The sequence below is a fragment of the Sturnus vulgaris genome, chromosome 5 (assembly GCF_052056855.1).
Source record: "Sturnus vulgaris isolate bStuVul1 chromosome 5, bStuVul1.hap1, whole genome shotgun sequence".
Taxonomy (NCBI): Eukaryota; Metazoa; Chordata; class Aves; order Passeriformes; family Sturnidae; genus Sturnus; species Sturnus vulgaris.
The window spans coordinates 19,071,135-19,086,712 of record NC_142247.1 but is presented as its reverse complement, the minus strand read 5'-3'; the positions used below and the strand labels follow the sequence as shown (position 1 = coordinate 19,086,712).

Below are 15,578 nucleotides of genomic sequence, written 5' to 3'. Positions count from 1 at the left end.
GAAAAGTCAAAAGACGGGATAGACTATTCTCCAGACCCACCATGTGAGGTCTTCTTCCTGTTTCCGGTATTCACATGGCAGTTGAGAATGGCTGTTTGACTTGTTTTATCCATTTAATATATTCTTCTGTGTTCATATTTTTTACTCTTTTCTGTACCAAGAGTAAATAAGGAAAAAATAAGATATGATAGCAGAGATGAAATACATGTTCGTTTTCCTGATAGATGCAAAACAATTTATGGAATAGATCTGAATACTAATATAGTCAGTAAAAGATAGGTTTTAATCTCTCTGTCAAGAATGGAGATAAATTTTGCCAAAACTCACTGAAAAAATATAATGTCTAAATGCCTAAATTAGATGGTGTTACCTCATTAGATGTTAATGTTAAAGAAAATCAATAAAAATTGTAGCCACATGTAAGGTGCATGGTGTGTCTCTGCTTCGTGTGTATGGGACAGTGATCTAACAGACAGATTGCTTCTTTCCCTACAAGATATCTGATTCTTTCAAAATAATTACAGGCTTTTTTTTCCTGTCTTTTGGGGAGGAGTGCTGAATTCTTTGGGTGGTTACTTACTGAGGAACCAAGCACTTCTGATGTTTCTTCTAAAACTATCTCTTTTTAAGGCTGCTGACTAAGTTATATTTACCTATGTTCTTAACATATGGTAGTGTCAAGAGCCACCTATATGAACTGCCACTTGCACTGGAATACAAAGTCATGGCAAATACAGTTAAAAGTCTAGCATGTTCAGCAGGTATCTAGTTATCCCCTTTTGAGTATTTATGGGAAAAGGGTAAAATGTTTCCAGTACAAGCTAGACTAACCTAGGACTGTGTGGGAGCTAGGTAATCTTTGCTGGTTTGTGATCTTTTTTGGTCTTTGCTGGTCTTTGCAGTCCAAGTTTTAGGTTGTTGTACAAATGGAAAGTGGCTTTCTTGTCTGGATTTCAATGTACTTCCTTTTTCCTTATCAGAAAAGGTAACCAGACTTTGTATTTTCAACTTCTTATGACTGATTAGCCTGATTTCTAAATTGGTTCTCAAAGGAAAAGTTTATTGTGATTGCACTGGCAGGTGTCATTCTGTTTGAGGCTTGTTGGCTAACGTAGGTCAGATTTGGCAGGGTCATGAGTGCTTCATGGGGAAATGCCTTTCTACCAGTTCGTGAGGCTGGGGTTGAGAGAGAGAAAAACGAGTTCATGCAATGAAGGACATCTCGTGTGTGAGCTCCCATGTTCTGCTTGTCCTAGGAGCTGGCGGGTGTGTGTGCTCTACAGATGTGTTTTGCAAGCACTTAGAAAGAGCTTTAGGATGGATGACCTGTGGTTTCACTAAGTGACAGCTGATGCTCTGGATGGGAACTGTGGGCCATGAAGGGAGAGACTGGAGATGCAGGGGCAGATGAGTGCAAAGAGCTGAGATGAATCTTGGAAAGGCTGTAAGAGATGTGGAAAAGGAAGACCTGCAGCCGTCTGTGTCCTCTGTTCAGATTCTGGGACAGAATTAATATTGAGAATTTATCTTTCTGAATTACTGCAGCATCAGTGGAACTCTAGTTATTTACATCTTGCATGTACACTGCTTTTTCCTTTGTAATAACTTGCAGGCTGAGGTCTAGAAGGGCTGTTCAGAGGCTAAGTTTATCATGCTGCTCCGACAAGCTTTCCTTTTGTGGTTGAGATGTCAGTCTTTAACAACAGAGGCACTTCTGACACTTGATAAATATTGCTTTTAGAAACGAGTGGTGCAGTAGAAATGGAAATACAATTAGATAAAATTTATTTTATAACATTTGTTTCTTGGCTTTCTGTCTTAAGGTACCTGATGATCGTGAGAAGTGCCTTTCCTATGGAAAGTGCTGAGTGATAGGATCTATCCAACACCTGCCTGTATTTCTGTTAAGAAGAAAAAGGGGACATGGAGACATAGGATGCAGTAGATTTGTGTTTTTCTGCAATAGAATCAATTGCAATTAGTTTTATTAGATTTAAGATAGGCATTACCTTCTTGGAGACCACAGTAGGTTTTTAATAAAATATTTTTGGTTATGAATGTGCAATCTCTGATAATACCTGATAAGTGTATTTGAGCTTTCCTAATTCTTGCCATGTATGGCACAATAAACTGCCCAAATTTGGTCAAATATTTTTAGCCACTTAGTCATATGTCTTTTAATGTGCTGCATATGTAAGCTTTTGATTCACTTAGCAACAGCATTTTTATGAGTATGTCTTGCCAGGTTTTCTCATGTGTGCTTGAAAAATAGGCAAGGATTGTGCTGTGTTGGGTCGTGTCACAACCAGATGGTTAGGTTTTTGGGGGATTTTTTTGTTAATAGAGCTAATCAGTTTTAAGATAGCTTTTTTTTTTCCCAAAGATTCTGAATTTAATATAAACAAGCATGCAGCATATTCAAATATAATATTAAAATACCTATATTTGAAAAATGTTTCTGATATTTTTTTATTTTTCCTTATAATAGCTACTGAATATTATTATAGATGTAGAATATCAGTGGTTGGACAAATTGAATAGCCAGAAAAACTGGATATATGACTATATATAGTTGATGTTTCTGTTAAGGGTAATATCTGAATTTCTTGAATTTGTTTTCCTCCTAAGCTGATTAACCATGTCTTGCATTTGATTCTTTTTCATTAAGTTAGAAAATGTCTTACAAAAAGAGGTGATTCTCTTCTTTCAGAGCTTGTTATAAGTGTATAATCATTGTACACTGTTGATAAGTGGGAGAAATTGAAGACAAATATGCTTGACAAATTTGTAGTCTTTATTGTTGAGTACGTTAAGAAATTATTTTATTAAAAGAACTGCTGGTTTTAGGGATGGATATATGACTAAAAAGTTTTCAAATCAATTTTCAAGAATACCTGGAAAGGTAGGGAGGATTTCATTCAAGAATAGGGTTTTGTTTTTAACTGAAAAACAAATAATGCAAGCAGTGTGTTGCAGTCTACTTGCAGTCTAGCTGTACCTAACTAAAGCAAATGGAGTTAAAGAAGGGCAATTTGTGGGTGGCTTTGTTTGGCTGGTTACACTGAGCAGCAATGTTCTCCTCATGGTGTAGCTGTTGCCTCAACATTGCAGAATGGAGAAGCTTCAGGATTCATCTTGGAATGTGCAATTGCTTAAATGGGGGTATCTGAGTTGTTTTCTTTCCATGGTAAAACATTATGTAATTTTGGGATTTTTTTAAAACTATTCGGAAAAGTAAAATTTATACCTTAATTGCATTTCATTAGAGGCATAATTCCCTTGTAGGATTTAGGAGCACAAGAGTAAAGGTTCTCATTTCAGCCTTGTGGCTATGTAGTATTGTTGATTTATTAAGCTAAAAAATTAATACCAGTCTTGTGGGGTCTAGCTGCTTGGAGTTTCTTGCTGCCCTGAAATGCAGAGGGACTTTTCTCTCAGTTGCTCTGCCCTTTTAAGGGCAGCAGGATAGAAGTTGGCAAGAAAACTTACCGAGCACCCTGTGAGAAAAATACTCGAACGCAGAGAAGAAAGGCAAAGTAGGAGTCAGTCAAGATGGAGGTCTGAAGAATGGCAGTAGTTCTGTATCTGAGCAATGCTGTTTGCTTGGTAATTAAGAGATGTGGGCAGATGATAATATTTTTACAATCGTCAAAATGATACTCAAATAAGTTTATAAAAAGGACTGATTAATACACTGTTAAAAGATTTATGGTGGTATAGAATATATTGCAGTAGAAAACAGTAGGAGGGGTGTTGAAATACTAGGTAGCATCCCCTTTATACTCCATAGTCTCATCTACATTACAGGTAAAATTGCATTATGGTCTTATTTTCAAAGTGCTTCCTTAGCTCTTAGTCACAATTCTACTTCATGGTGTAGCTGTTTATTCAGTTTTACTGTTCACTCAAGTGGCTGAGCTGGGCCTGGGACCAAGTGAGGACTTGAGGAACCTCTTTATATTGGAGAAGAAGGTTTCAGTGGAAATTGTAAAGAGCTTCTCACAAAACCAGAATGCATTTACCTGAGAATTTTTTTTTTATTTTTTTAAACTGTTTAAACTCATTTATTTAAAAAGTTTTATAAATCTGGAACACCTGCTGTTTATCTCTCAAATTTTACCTGTCTTGCTGTCATACCCCAGCAAAGAAACCCTACTTCCTCATCAGAACCGAAAATACTTAACTTTTCTCCTGAAGGTTTTGCTTAAAGATGCACAGGAATGTAGAACAGCTTTGATATGAACTTAACTTCTTAACTCTTTCTTTCTTTGTAGGCTTGTATAGATGATAACGTAGATATGGTGAAGTTTCTGGTGGAAAATGGAGCAAATATTAATCAACCAGATAATGAAGGCTGGATACCTCTACATGCAGCTGCTTCCTGTGGATATCTTGATATAGCAGAGTAAGACTTTTTCCACTATTTTATAATCTATGTATTTTGCTAATACATTGCTAGAGAGACAATAGAAGCAGATGGTATTCATAAATTGTGTTTTTAGTTGCCTTTGGGATATGTAGTGAGGAAGAAAGCTTTTATATTGTGTGTTGATTGTGAAGTCTTCTGTGTCTATAACTTTGTGTGTTGCATTTTCTCTTTCTAGTTTTCTTAAATTGCATATTAGGTAGATACAAACATAAGCATAAGACTGCCTATGATTGTCAGATTATTTCTTTATGCTATTTTTTTCTGTGGAAAGGTTTTTATGGGGGAGGTCACAAAGACAGTGTTCCAAATTACAAGTATTATTAGTCTGAAACATTATCCTGGGATGTCCATGTGTAGGAGATAAGTTTTACAGTTGTCTTTGCAGTCTTGAAACATTTGTTTTTCAACTATGGTATAGAACAGTTGACTAGTTTTTTTGGCTGTGGAGAAAAAGCCTAAAGAAGAAGCTAGATGCCTGTTTCAGTATTAGTTAAGGCTTACTCACTACCGAATTCCAGGAGTGGTTTTGTTATTTTTGAAGTCTGTTGAGGGCCACTTAAGGTGTGCTAAAACCACATTTTTTGAGAGGTTGTCTGAGCCTGAAATTATGATTCTTTTGAGGAAATGTGTGGCGTATGTTGTTCAGCACATTGTTGTTGCAGTTAAGCAGGTAGTAAAGTCTTTTTTAAAACCCTTTGGGTAAATAGAAAATTCATTAATTTTGCCAAACTCATTGTGACACCTGATCCAGTGTAAGATTTGGATAAAACAGAAAGTAATATTTTATCATGTAATTGTGTACTAATTGCAGCGGTGAAGAATGAAAATTGTGAGTTTGTTTTGAGAGTGTTACTTGCTGCAGTCTAAAGGGAAGTGAAAAATTCTGGGGACAGTAGTATATAATTTTCCCTGGATTTTTTTTTTTTTTTTAGGTGTTCACGGTGGTATATCCGTGGTATACCTGGGGTACTGTGTGACCACCAACTTTGTAATATGCCTTTCTACACTATGCAGATGTTTGATGCTGTAATCCTCCTTGCACGAGTTCTGGAAGTTTTTACTTCTTGGCTATACTACAACAAGAATTTCCCTGCAAAATGAGATAATATAAGCTTTTCTTCAGTTTAGTGGAGGTACACACGCCTTTATTCTACAATAGGAAAAAGTTTAGTTAAGTGATCTTGATTTGGCACTGAAGCCAAATGTAGGCACTTGTTCAGGAAAGAGAGAGCAATGTCCCCTGTCCACTGAACAATTTTTCACTGCTGACTCGGATATCTGAGATTTGTCTGGTTCTTATTCTCTCAGAACCTCTCTGCATATTTTCTGCAGATAGCCTTTAGAGAAATGGAGTTATTGTTATAATATAGTCCTTTGGGATGTGAGACATCTAAGATGTTGGAAGAGCAGTGTTTCTAAGGTGCATGGACTATTGAAGACAAGCTGTTGAAAGAAATTTCCATATACAATTGAGAAGTGTAACCTGACATGAGTGGAGCAATATTTATATCTGATGAGGCCCATAGAGTTTAGATCTTTTTCAGACTGCTTCCGCAGGATCTCAGCTTCAGGTAATTTAGAAAAATGAATTCTACAAACCACAATTTGCAAAACTGGGGGAAGGTGAAAGGATAATGCAATAAACTACCAGAGATTATAAATTTTATTTTACTTTACTTTTTTACTTTAATACATAGCATGTACTGGATCCAGCATATACTTTAGTGAGGATGCATTCCTGGGAAGCATGAGAATGTGTGTTTGTGCGTGTCTGTGACTAAATCTGATATATTTTACTTTTAGCACCTATTTTTGTGCAAGAGAAAAGACAGTCAGGGAATGAATTCTGGTGTTTTCTAAGTTTGTTAATAAAGGGCTGGGGAGAGTCTGATCTGTGCTTCCCTTTCTCATCCTCCCGTGGAACTGCCTGTTACACAGCTTTGTAGTGCTTCTCAAACTGGGGACTTGGCAATCTTGTTTCTGCTTCTTTTGCTGTCATCTTTCTTTCTTCCTTCCAACTGTTCATTTAGAATTTACTTATTCAACTAGCACAACTCTTTTAAATCATCCAAATTTGCAAAATTATTTAATATATAGAATTTGTTTATAATTTGTAATTTGACAATTTGTATTTTTAAATTCATAAGAAAAATATTACATGATAGCATACTTTGATTATATCAGGCTTGCATGTCTCAAAATCTAAAATTACATTTTAGAAAGCAATTGAACTAGGAGATTCTAATCCTAGTCTTAGAATTATAGAGTATTTGAGATTACTTATTTCATAGGTCATCTAGTCCAACCCCTCTGCAATGACCAGGGATATCTACAAGTAGATCAGGTTACTTAGAGCTGTGTTCAACTAGGCCTTGAATAATTCCAGGAATGGGGCATCTACAACTTCTCTGGGCAACCTGTTCTGGTGTTTCCCCATAAAATTGTGTTGGAAAACACTTCCAAGATCACCGAGTCCAACCTTTGACTGAACATCACCATGACAACTAAACCACAGCGCTAAATGTCATGTCCAGTTGTTTCTTGAATGCTTCCAGTGACTCCACAGCCTCTCTGGGCAGCCTTTTCCAATAACTGCCCTTTTCAGTGAAAAAATTCTTCCTCATGTCCAACCTGAACCTCCCTGGCTCAGCTTGAGGCCAGTTCCTTTAATGCTGCCCTGCTGCCTGGGAGAAGAGGCCGAGCCCCACGTGGCTACAGCCTCCTCTCAGGGAGCTGGAGAGAGGTCTCTCCTGAGCCTCCTTTTCTCCAGACTAAACAACCCCAGCTCCCTCAGCCACTCCTCATAGGACTTGTGCTCCAGACCCTTCCCCAGCCTTCTGGGCATTCTCCAGCACCTCAATGTCTTCCTTGCAGTCAGAGGCCCAGAACCAGACACAGGATTTGAGGTGTGGCCTCAGCAGTGTCAAGTACAGGGGGACAATCCCTGCCCTCGTCCTGCTGGCCACACTATTGCTGATCCAGGCCAGGATGCCTTTGGCCTTGTGGCCACCTGGGCACACGCTGGCTCATGTTCAGCCACTGTCACCAGCATCCCCAGATCCTTTATCTCTTGGGCAGTTTCCAGTCACTCTGTCCCCAGTGTGTAGCACTGCAGGGGTTTGTTGTGACCCAAGTGCAGGACCCTGCACTTGTCCTTATTGAACCTCATCCAGTTGGCCTTGGCCCATTGATCCAGCCTGTTGAGATGCCTCTGCAGAGCCTTCCTGACCTCCAGCAGATCAACACTGCCACCAAACTTGGTGTTATCAGCAAACTGACTGAGGGTGCCCTTGATCCCCTTGTCCTGATCATCCATAAAGATTATAAACAGTAGTGGCCCCAGTACTGCAGAGCCCTGGGGAACACCAGCCACTAGTTGGATGTAACTCTGTTCACCAACACTCTCTGGGTGCGTCTATCCATTTTTTTGTCCAGCGAAGAATGGCCTGACCAGGCCATGAGGAGCCAGTTTCTCCAGGGGAATGCTGAGAGAGTGTCAAAAGCTTTTCTGAATTGCTGGTAGACAACATTCACAGCTTTTCTCATCATGGGTCATATAGGCACAGAAGGGAGATCAGGTTGATCGAGCAGGACCTACCTTTCCTATACCTATGCTGGGTGGGCCTGATCCCTTGGTTGCCCTGTAGATGACACAGTGAAGAATTTCTTAATATCTCATCAAAACCTTCCCTCTTTCAGTTTGAAGCCATTCCCCCTTTTCCTGTCCCTACATGCCTTTGTTAAAAGTTCCTCTCCAGCTCTCCTATAGGTCCCTTTAGGCACAAGAAGGTTGTGATAAGTTATCTATGTGTGCTGTAATGTACACATTACTCTTAAATAATCCCTGATGCTACTCAGATGCTACTGAGTGAGTGCACCCATGTGGTGGAGATGTGTGAGAAGTATAGAATATGGAGGTGGTTGGGGAGCTTCTCTGAAAAAAAATCTGGGTGTCTCAGAGTCACCACTTCAGCGATGTTTTTGCCTTGGCTCCATGATAATTGCTAGTGGGTTGAGTGAATTTGTAGCATGGCCTCCCACTTGTTGGGATTTTGTTTTGCTCTGTACTGTCTGGTCAGTGGCCTTGTCATTGCAGGCATATTCCCTGTCCCTGTTGTCCTCCACTGTGTTCACCAGTCCTGTGACAGCTTCTCCCAGCAGTATCTCCTGTGCCATTTCAGTTTTCTGTCTTTCAGAATAGCCATCTTCTCTTGAATATGCTTCCTGTCTCTTCTAAAAAAATGCATCTTCCACTTTAAGAAATGTTTGTCTTATAGAAGGACATTTCAAGTGAAATACAGCAAAGAACATAGTTTAGTGTGTAACAAACTGCCAGCTGCTTGCAGAGGGGGAGTTGAGCTGTAAAAGTAAAATTTTTGGCATGGAAGGCACCTGCTCCTGTTGTTTCTGACGTCTGTAAATGCTGGGAGTGTTTTAGCTTACTGGAAATTCTTTGAATACTTTAATTTTAGAATTGTCTATTTAGATTGCTGTTCATGTAGCTTATGATTATGTAAATCACCTTACAAGTAATTGTGATATGAGCATGTTTTAAATCAAAATTCTTCAACATAGCTATAACAGCTGGATTTTGTATAGTATGTTCTCTTTTCTGTTCTTCATTTTTTTTATACACACAAAGCTTTACCCAAACAAGCTTTTTTTTCACTTATGTGTTAGTATAAATTAAGAAGTCAACATGAAATGCTTTGTAAAATTATAGTTATGTGAAAAGAAACTTGAATGCAGGAGGACTTGAACAGAAATTTTATTTGCATTCTTTAGGATGTATTTAATCGGTAGGACCCTTAAATTTACTTTTGTATGAGTGTTTTCTTGTGTATAATGAATTATTTTATCTGATAGATCTTTTCTGCGGTTGAAAAGTTTGTATATTATTTCAGTATCAGGGAATAAACAAATAAGCTTTTTGAATGCAAAAAAAAGGTAATGGAAGAGGGAAAAATAATGCAAAGTGGTATTTAAGAAACAACTTTAAAATGCTTACTTTTTTCTCTTTGCTATGTGTTGCACCAGATTAAAATAAATCTGAAGTAGTAGAAATTTCTCTTTTGTTCAATAATTAAAGTTTGTGTTAAAAATTATTTTCTTGTCGGCTTTGTAGGATACCTAGTTGTAAGTGTGTAGTTGCTGTATTTTAAACCTTGTTTGCAACCTTTCAGAGGCTACTGTATAGTTATACTACTTAAATAAGAATGCTTTTTCATTTTACCCAGAATGGAAGAAGTATCTTCCAAGAAGTATAAGAAAAGTGTTTTTCTAAACTAATATAAAGTCAGTGATACTTACAGTTTTGTTGCAAAAAAAAAAAAAAAGCCCAAAAACCGAAGGGGGAGAGAGGATGTCTGCTGAAGGAAGAATAGCATTTTCATACCTTCATGTAGTAGGTATTACAATAGTTTGACAAATGTTGCAGTAGATAGCAAAATTTCTTATGGGTTCAAGGGGTGAGAAATCCATGGAGGGTGGATACATTAAAAAAATACTAATGCGGAATACATACAAATGGAATCTGATTAAGAAAGTCCATGAAAGTAGTTGGAAAGGCATTATATGAAAAGTAGCATGTATTTGCTCTATTTTTATTCTCCTTGGAGATCTTATGTCTGAAGATGGTCTAGATGTTAACTGGATATTTGGACTTATTCTGTATGGTAGCTTTTATGTTTGAGAAGCATAGTAGTTTGATACTCATAAACCTAAGACTTAGCACACTTTCAAAAGATACATCCTTTATTTTAGAGGTTTTAAAGGCTGAAGCATATGATTACAGTGAGAAACAGAAAAACATCTCACATCAAAGTCTCCTCAATCAGTTTATTTAGGAAGAGAATAGTAGTTTGACCAACTCTGCTGCTGTAAAACACAGCTCACCCACTTTTCCTTTGTGCCCAAAGTTTCCTATGTTGTATATCCCCTCCTTCCCCTAATATTTAAAGCAGACTTTTAAAGGCTTGTGTGTAACCACAGTCTTGCTGCTGACGCCCATCTGTTCTTCCAGACTCCTGAAAGTGAACCCAGCCAGACTTGTTTGCTGAAGCCTTTGCAAACCATTGTCCCAGGATCTTGCTATTTTAGTAACAGTCCATTAAGACTAAATGAGTGATCCTTGTCTGATAGATAGAGGACTCGAGATCCTGCAAGCCTGTAGTTGGGTATCTAGATGTTCAGTGATAGAGGTGGTTTTCTTACAGCTCTAATTGCCTTGGGGGGACTGCTGTTGGTGCTGCCTGGGAGTGATTCCTGCCTGTGGTACAGGACCAGTGCTCATCTGGCAACAGCTGGTCAAAAGAATTCAGTGGAGTTTGACAACATGATTAGAGTGATCTAATTTGAGACTATTGCAGAAGCAGGCAGATACTCACTTCCGCCCTTGGTTTTGCCTCCTCCCCCCCGTTGCATTATCTAATGATCACACAACAATATGGGAACTATAGGCATAAGAATAGCCTTCAAGGTCTTTGGAGGCTTTATTCTCTTTTGGATCACTGAGCTGACCTCATTTGCCAACAGCACTTGGCATAGATACACAGGTGAACAAAAAAATCTAAGCTGCTTTTCAGACCTATCTTGTACTTCTGATCAAAAGCCTGGCTGAATAGAGCTGCCTGTTCAGTGGTGGAGTCCCATGCTTCATCTCCCACCTCATGAGCCTGAACCACCTGATACTGTTCAGTGTTCTTTCATAGTATCTAAGAGTGTTGGTGCCAGAAAGTATGTTTCTAAGCAGTTGTTTTCAATCCATTTTCTCTCCAGGTTTTAATAACTTGATCATTTGAAGCTGTTTCTTACTTACTAGTGAGTTTTAATCTGAACTCTTTTGCTGTAGCCCATTTTAATCCTAAAGAGCAAAACATGACTTAGGCAAAATGCACTAATAAAAATGTCAGGGATGGCTCCTATCTCCTTCAGCTTGGTTCCAAGTTACGGTTTTAATTAAGTGAGGAAGAAGCGATATTACCAGTGATACATTCAAAAATGGATCTTCGGTGAATAATCAGAAGTTTGGATTTTTGAATGACAAGGTAAAGCTTCTGTATGACTGAAGTGGTGATAGATTCTCTGTAGACTGTGGAATTTACGGAATTATTAGTGCTGTTGTCCACTGAATATAGTATTTATTGAGTTAACAGATATAAAAATAATTTAATTTACAGCAAAGGTGGTTTTGAGGATTATTTTCTAAGAGAAAACAAGGTTGTGGTATAGATTATCACTTCTGTGCATCTCGGTTTTTATTTTCTTTCAGCTTTTACATGAGTGGTTTTCTCTGTTGTGAGTTTGACCCTATTCTGGCGCATGCAGTAGACTTTCTAGTGACACTAAAGCAATTTATTACTTACTTGTCTTGTCTTAAAGCCCTGTCTTTTGTTGCCTGTCCTAAACTGCATCATTTCAGTGCAAATGATCCTAATTAGTGTGTGTTTTTCTAGTCTTATTCCTGACCGAGTCAGGATAAAATATGTTTGAATTCTTCTAAAATTCATGTAGATGTAGCCATAGTATCTCTAGGCACATAAGGGCTGCTGTGCATTGATGAAAGTGAGTTACTTGGGTACAATTCAGATACCAAGACAAAGAAATGTGAGGAGGGTTTTCTATAAACAGTGTATCTGACAGCAAAAAAATATAAAAAAGGAATTATTTGAAACCTCTTTGTTGCAGACAAGATACTGCTTATCAATTCTGAATGAAGGATAGGACTTTGTTTTGGAAGAAGAGTGATTTCAAGGAAATTGAAAGGGGACTGAACATGGAAGCAATTACTATGAAGTGCAGATTGCTGGTATCTAAGTGGGGGTCAGACTAGGTTCAGTACTACTGAGTGATGCTAGAAACTGCACTGTAGTAGTATTGTTGCTTTACAGAGAGATCTGCGTACTATGTTATTATGTAATATAATTACAAATAAGTTCTGTGATGTAATATTTATGTATATGCTAAGATCTGTTTAACACAGGAAAAGAATTGATCTTGTTTTAAATTTTTGTGATACAAATGTGAGCATGTGGCTGTTGGAGAAAAACAAGCCTCTTAAGTCCATACTTCTGCTGAAATAGAAATCAACAGGTAAAATAAATTATTTTTTATGCTACCATACCCAAATATAGCAATGCTGTTTCTGGCATAAGGCTGGAGGGCTGGTGAGCTGCTGGTGGGATCATTTTTTCTTAGCTGAGGAAAGTGGGAAGCAGAATGATCTTCCTTCTCCCTCCTCCTCTTCTGCCTCCATGCTGCTACCTCTTCTCAACCATGGTAACTCAGTCTCAATTGTTCACCTTGATGATGGTTCTGCAGATCACCACAAATACTTGGAGACTTGCTATAGGACAGCATTCCAAGCATAGTGTTGTCAGCTGGAGTTACACTATGACCTCTGCAGCTGCAACAAGGTATTTTTCATACTCAGCCTTCACTTTTGCACAATATGCTGCAAACTTCAAAATAAGCACTCATTCATGAAGTGCATCATGAAAATAACATTCGATGTGCACTTTAAAAACACTTCTTGTTTTACTTCATTTCGTTCCTGCTGAAATTTTTCCCCTGTATTCCTCCTGGCAATGCGGGGCTCCAGTTCTATTTTTTCTTGGGTCCTCGTTTGTTTTGGTTTTTTTTTTAGTGGTTGGTTGGTTTTGGGTTTGTTTGGTTTTTTTAAATAGGCCATATGTTTCCCTATATGGCTTTCTTTGTGTTTTCTACTTTACTTTCTTCACTCACTGTTTATTTTCACCTAAATGTTGCTCTGCCACCTCTCAAATATCTTTTCCTCTATGTGGAAAAGGCAAAATATGAAGACTTAGTTGCTTTTCAGATGCTGCAAGTAGGAATTTTTCCTGTTCCATCTTTGCACTATTAAGTTTAGCTGGCCACCTACGTACAAATATTTCTAGAGCTGGCTTCTTTCAGAGGTTTCTTGGAACACAAGAGGACTAAAACTAACCAGATACTGTTATCTACACTGTTTCTTTTATGCTCCTGCATACCAAGAAGAAAGACAGATGGGATTCTACTTAGTGTGCTTCCTTGGGCAGGCAAGTTGCAGTCTAGGCTGGGAACAGCCAGCTATGTGCAAAATTCAGTGGTGTGTTGGTATGCTAAAGAATGTTGGCTTCATAGTCATAAACATGTTTTTTTTATAGGTACAATATTTATAAGTAATGGAAAGTGCTGCTTACATAGGAAGATTATTTTTTCTTGTTGTTTTACTACTTTGATAGCTTTAGAGTATTTGACAATTTTGAAGAAAAGGTTTGTGTCTGTCCAAGATGCTTTTCATAAGAGCTTCAAGAGAGAGAATCAGAAGCTGGATTTGATGCTATCTGCAAGAGCTATTGCATATTGAAGGACATTAAAAAGTCTTTGCAAACTGCTTAATTATTTAGGAAAAAACATAGAAGTTTTAATCTGGATTATCCTGATGAAAATTGAAAATAAATGTCTCCTTATAATTGCTTAAAATCTTTTGGCCATTTGTTTCTCAACTGGTTTTTGTTACTCTTTTTTAAAGCATCTCTAGCTATCAGAAATTCTTGGGTTTTGTGTTCTCTGAGAGGAAATCATAAATTTACCTCAGGTCTCTTGTTGATGTTAGCTGTCTTAAAATCATCACTCATGTATTTCAGGATAAATAATTGTCTAGTTAGGCCAAGTAACCCTAATTGGTCTGATTTAACTTGGTGTTTTGCACAGCTGCTAGCTGATGATACTGCTCATAGTGGGAGCATTCCTTTTTCGAAAGTGCTGCAGCATTTTTTTTTTTCAAAACAGGAAGATGTGAGTGAAAGTCTTTTGGATTTTGCAAAGCAGCGTAACCTTAAAAGTGCCTGAGTTTTTTCATGATTTGACTTAAATTTAAATGCCATCACAGAAGCCGTCTTTCTTGTGCCAGTCTCTGTTCAGTTTTAAATGTTCAGAGGCAGAATGTTGAGGCATAGCAGTGACTGACAGTGGGATGGCATTTTGCAGAGTGCCTGAGTAAGACATCTCTGTGAGTTTGACTTTGTTTTTCAAATAATTTGATTTTTTTCTCCTTTGGTCTTAAAGTCATGCAGGAGAAAGGATTCTAGGCCCACTTGAGTTTCTATAGATTTGGTTCCAATGCTGAATTTGAAACCTTCATTTTCTCATGTAAATCATAGGCTGAGAAGAGAGGACTGCAGTAGTACCTCACCTGTGGAGGAAGGAGCTTGAGGAAGGTTACCTGATGATTTTCTCTCAAGGGGTGAGGATGTGCAGGGCTGGTGCTGTGTGAGGGTCCCTGTCCAGGCAGGCTTCTCCACACTGGGCGAGACCTGCCATTGCCTGCCCCATGCTGCACACATTTTAACGTTCTCCACTACATGCTTATAGGAGTTACAACATAGGTTTCCAAAACTGTGAACTTGTGGCTTATTATCATGACGTTTATCTGGGGTTTGAATTACATGTTCAAAAGTGAGTGTAACATTGTGAGGGTGCATGAGGGAGTGATTGAGGGGTGGCTGTACACTGGCTGTTCACACCTATTCAGTCAACTGTATATTTTCCGTGGGGCTTGCCCAACAACACAGGGCATATTTGTACTGTATACCACAATCAAATTTAGCATAATATTACTCTTAATGCTGCTGGATTTGCTTCAGCTTTTTGTTCTTGTAAAACATTCAAGAAAAATAAAAAGACCAGGCCTTTCTTCAGTATCTTATTTTGAGAAGAGTATCCTTATAATTCAAGAATCACATAGAAGGTATAATCCCTTCTCTCAATGTCATCCATACAGGTATGTATACCTTTGCTTACCTGTCCTTTAAGTGTCATTTTTGCTGAAAATTAAATACTTAAAAAAAACCTCCAAACTGATAAAACCAGACCAAAACAAAACTACACACATTTGGAAACAACAAGTAATCCTGAGGCAGCATTTCTACCTTGTCTGAGTTAGTAACAACATTGTTAGGAAATCAGAGTGGAACTATTTTACAGTTAGAAAATATTTTAAGAAATATTCCCGGACATTTAAAGCAATAGAAGGTCTGAGAAGGATCAGATTTTACAGTTTCAGTGTACTTAAACTTTTTTTTTTTAGAGTTGGAAAATAGCAAATTTCCAATCATAAAATAGGAAATAGCAATGTTAAATGTTATTT

At 37.9% G+C, this 15,578-nt stretch overlaps 1 protein-coding gene across 4 annotated transcripts in view; it reads left to right on the top strand.

Annotated features, from left to right (window-relative positions):
• The window catches only part of PPP1R12A (protein phosphatase 1 regulatory subunit 12A), a 112,359-nt gene that overhangs the window by 39,901 nt on the left and 56,880 nt on the right, over positions 1 to 15,578 (top strand). For all 4 annotated transcript variants that reach the window (XM_014888662.2, XM_088164989.1, XM_088164991.1 and 1 more), the window contains exon 2: positions 4,275 to 4,405. In XM_014888662.2, coding sequence (XP_014744148.1) covers positions 4,275 to 4,405 — 131 coding nt within the window. The remainder of the gene's footprint in view (positions 1 to 4,274; positions 4,406 to 15,578) is intronic.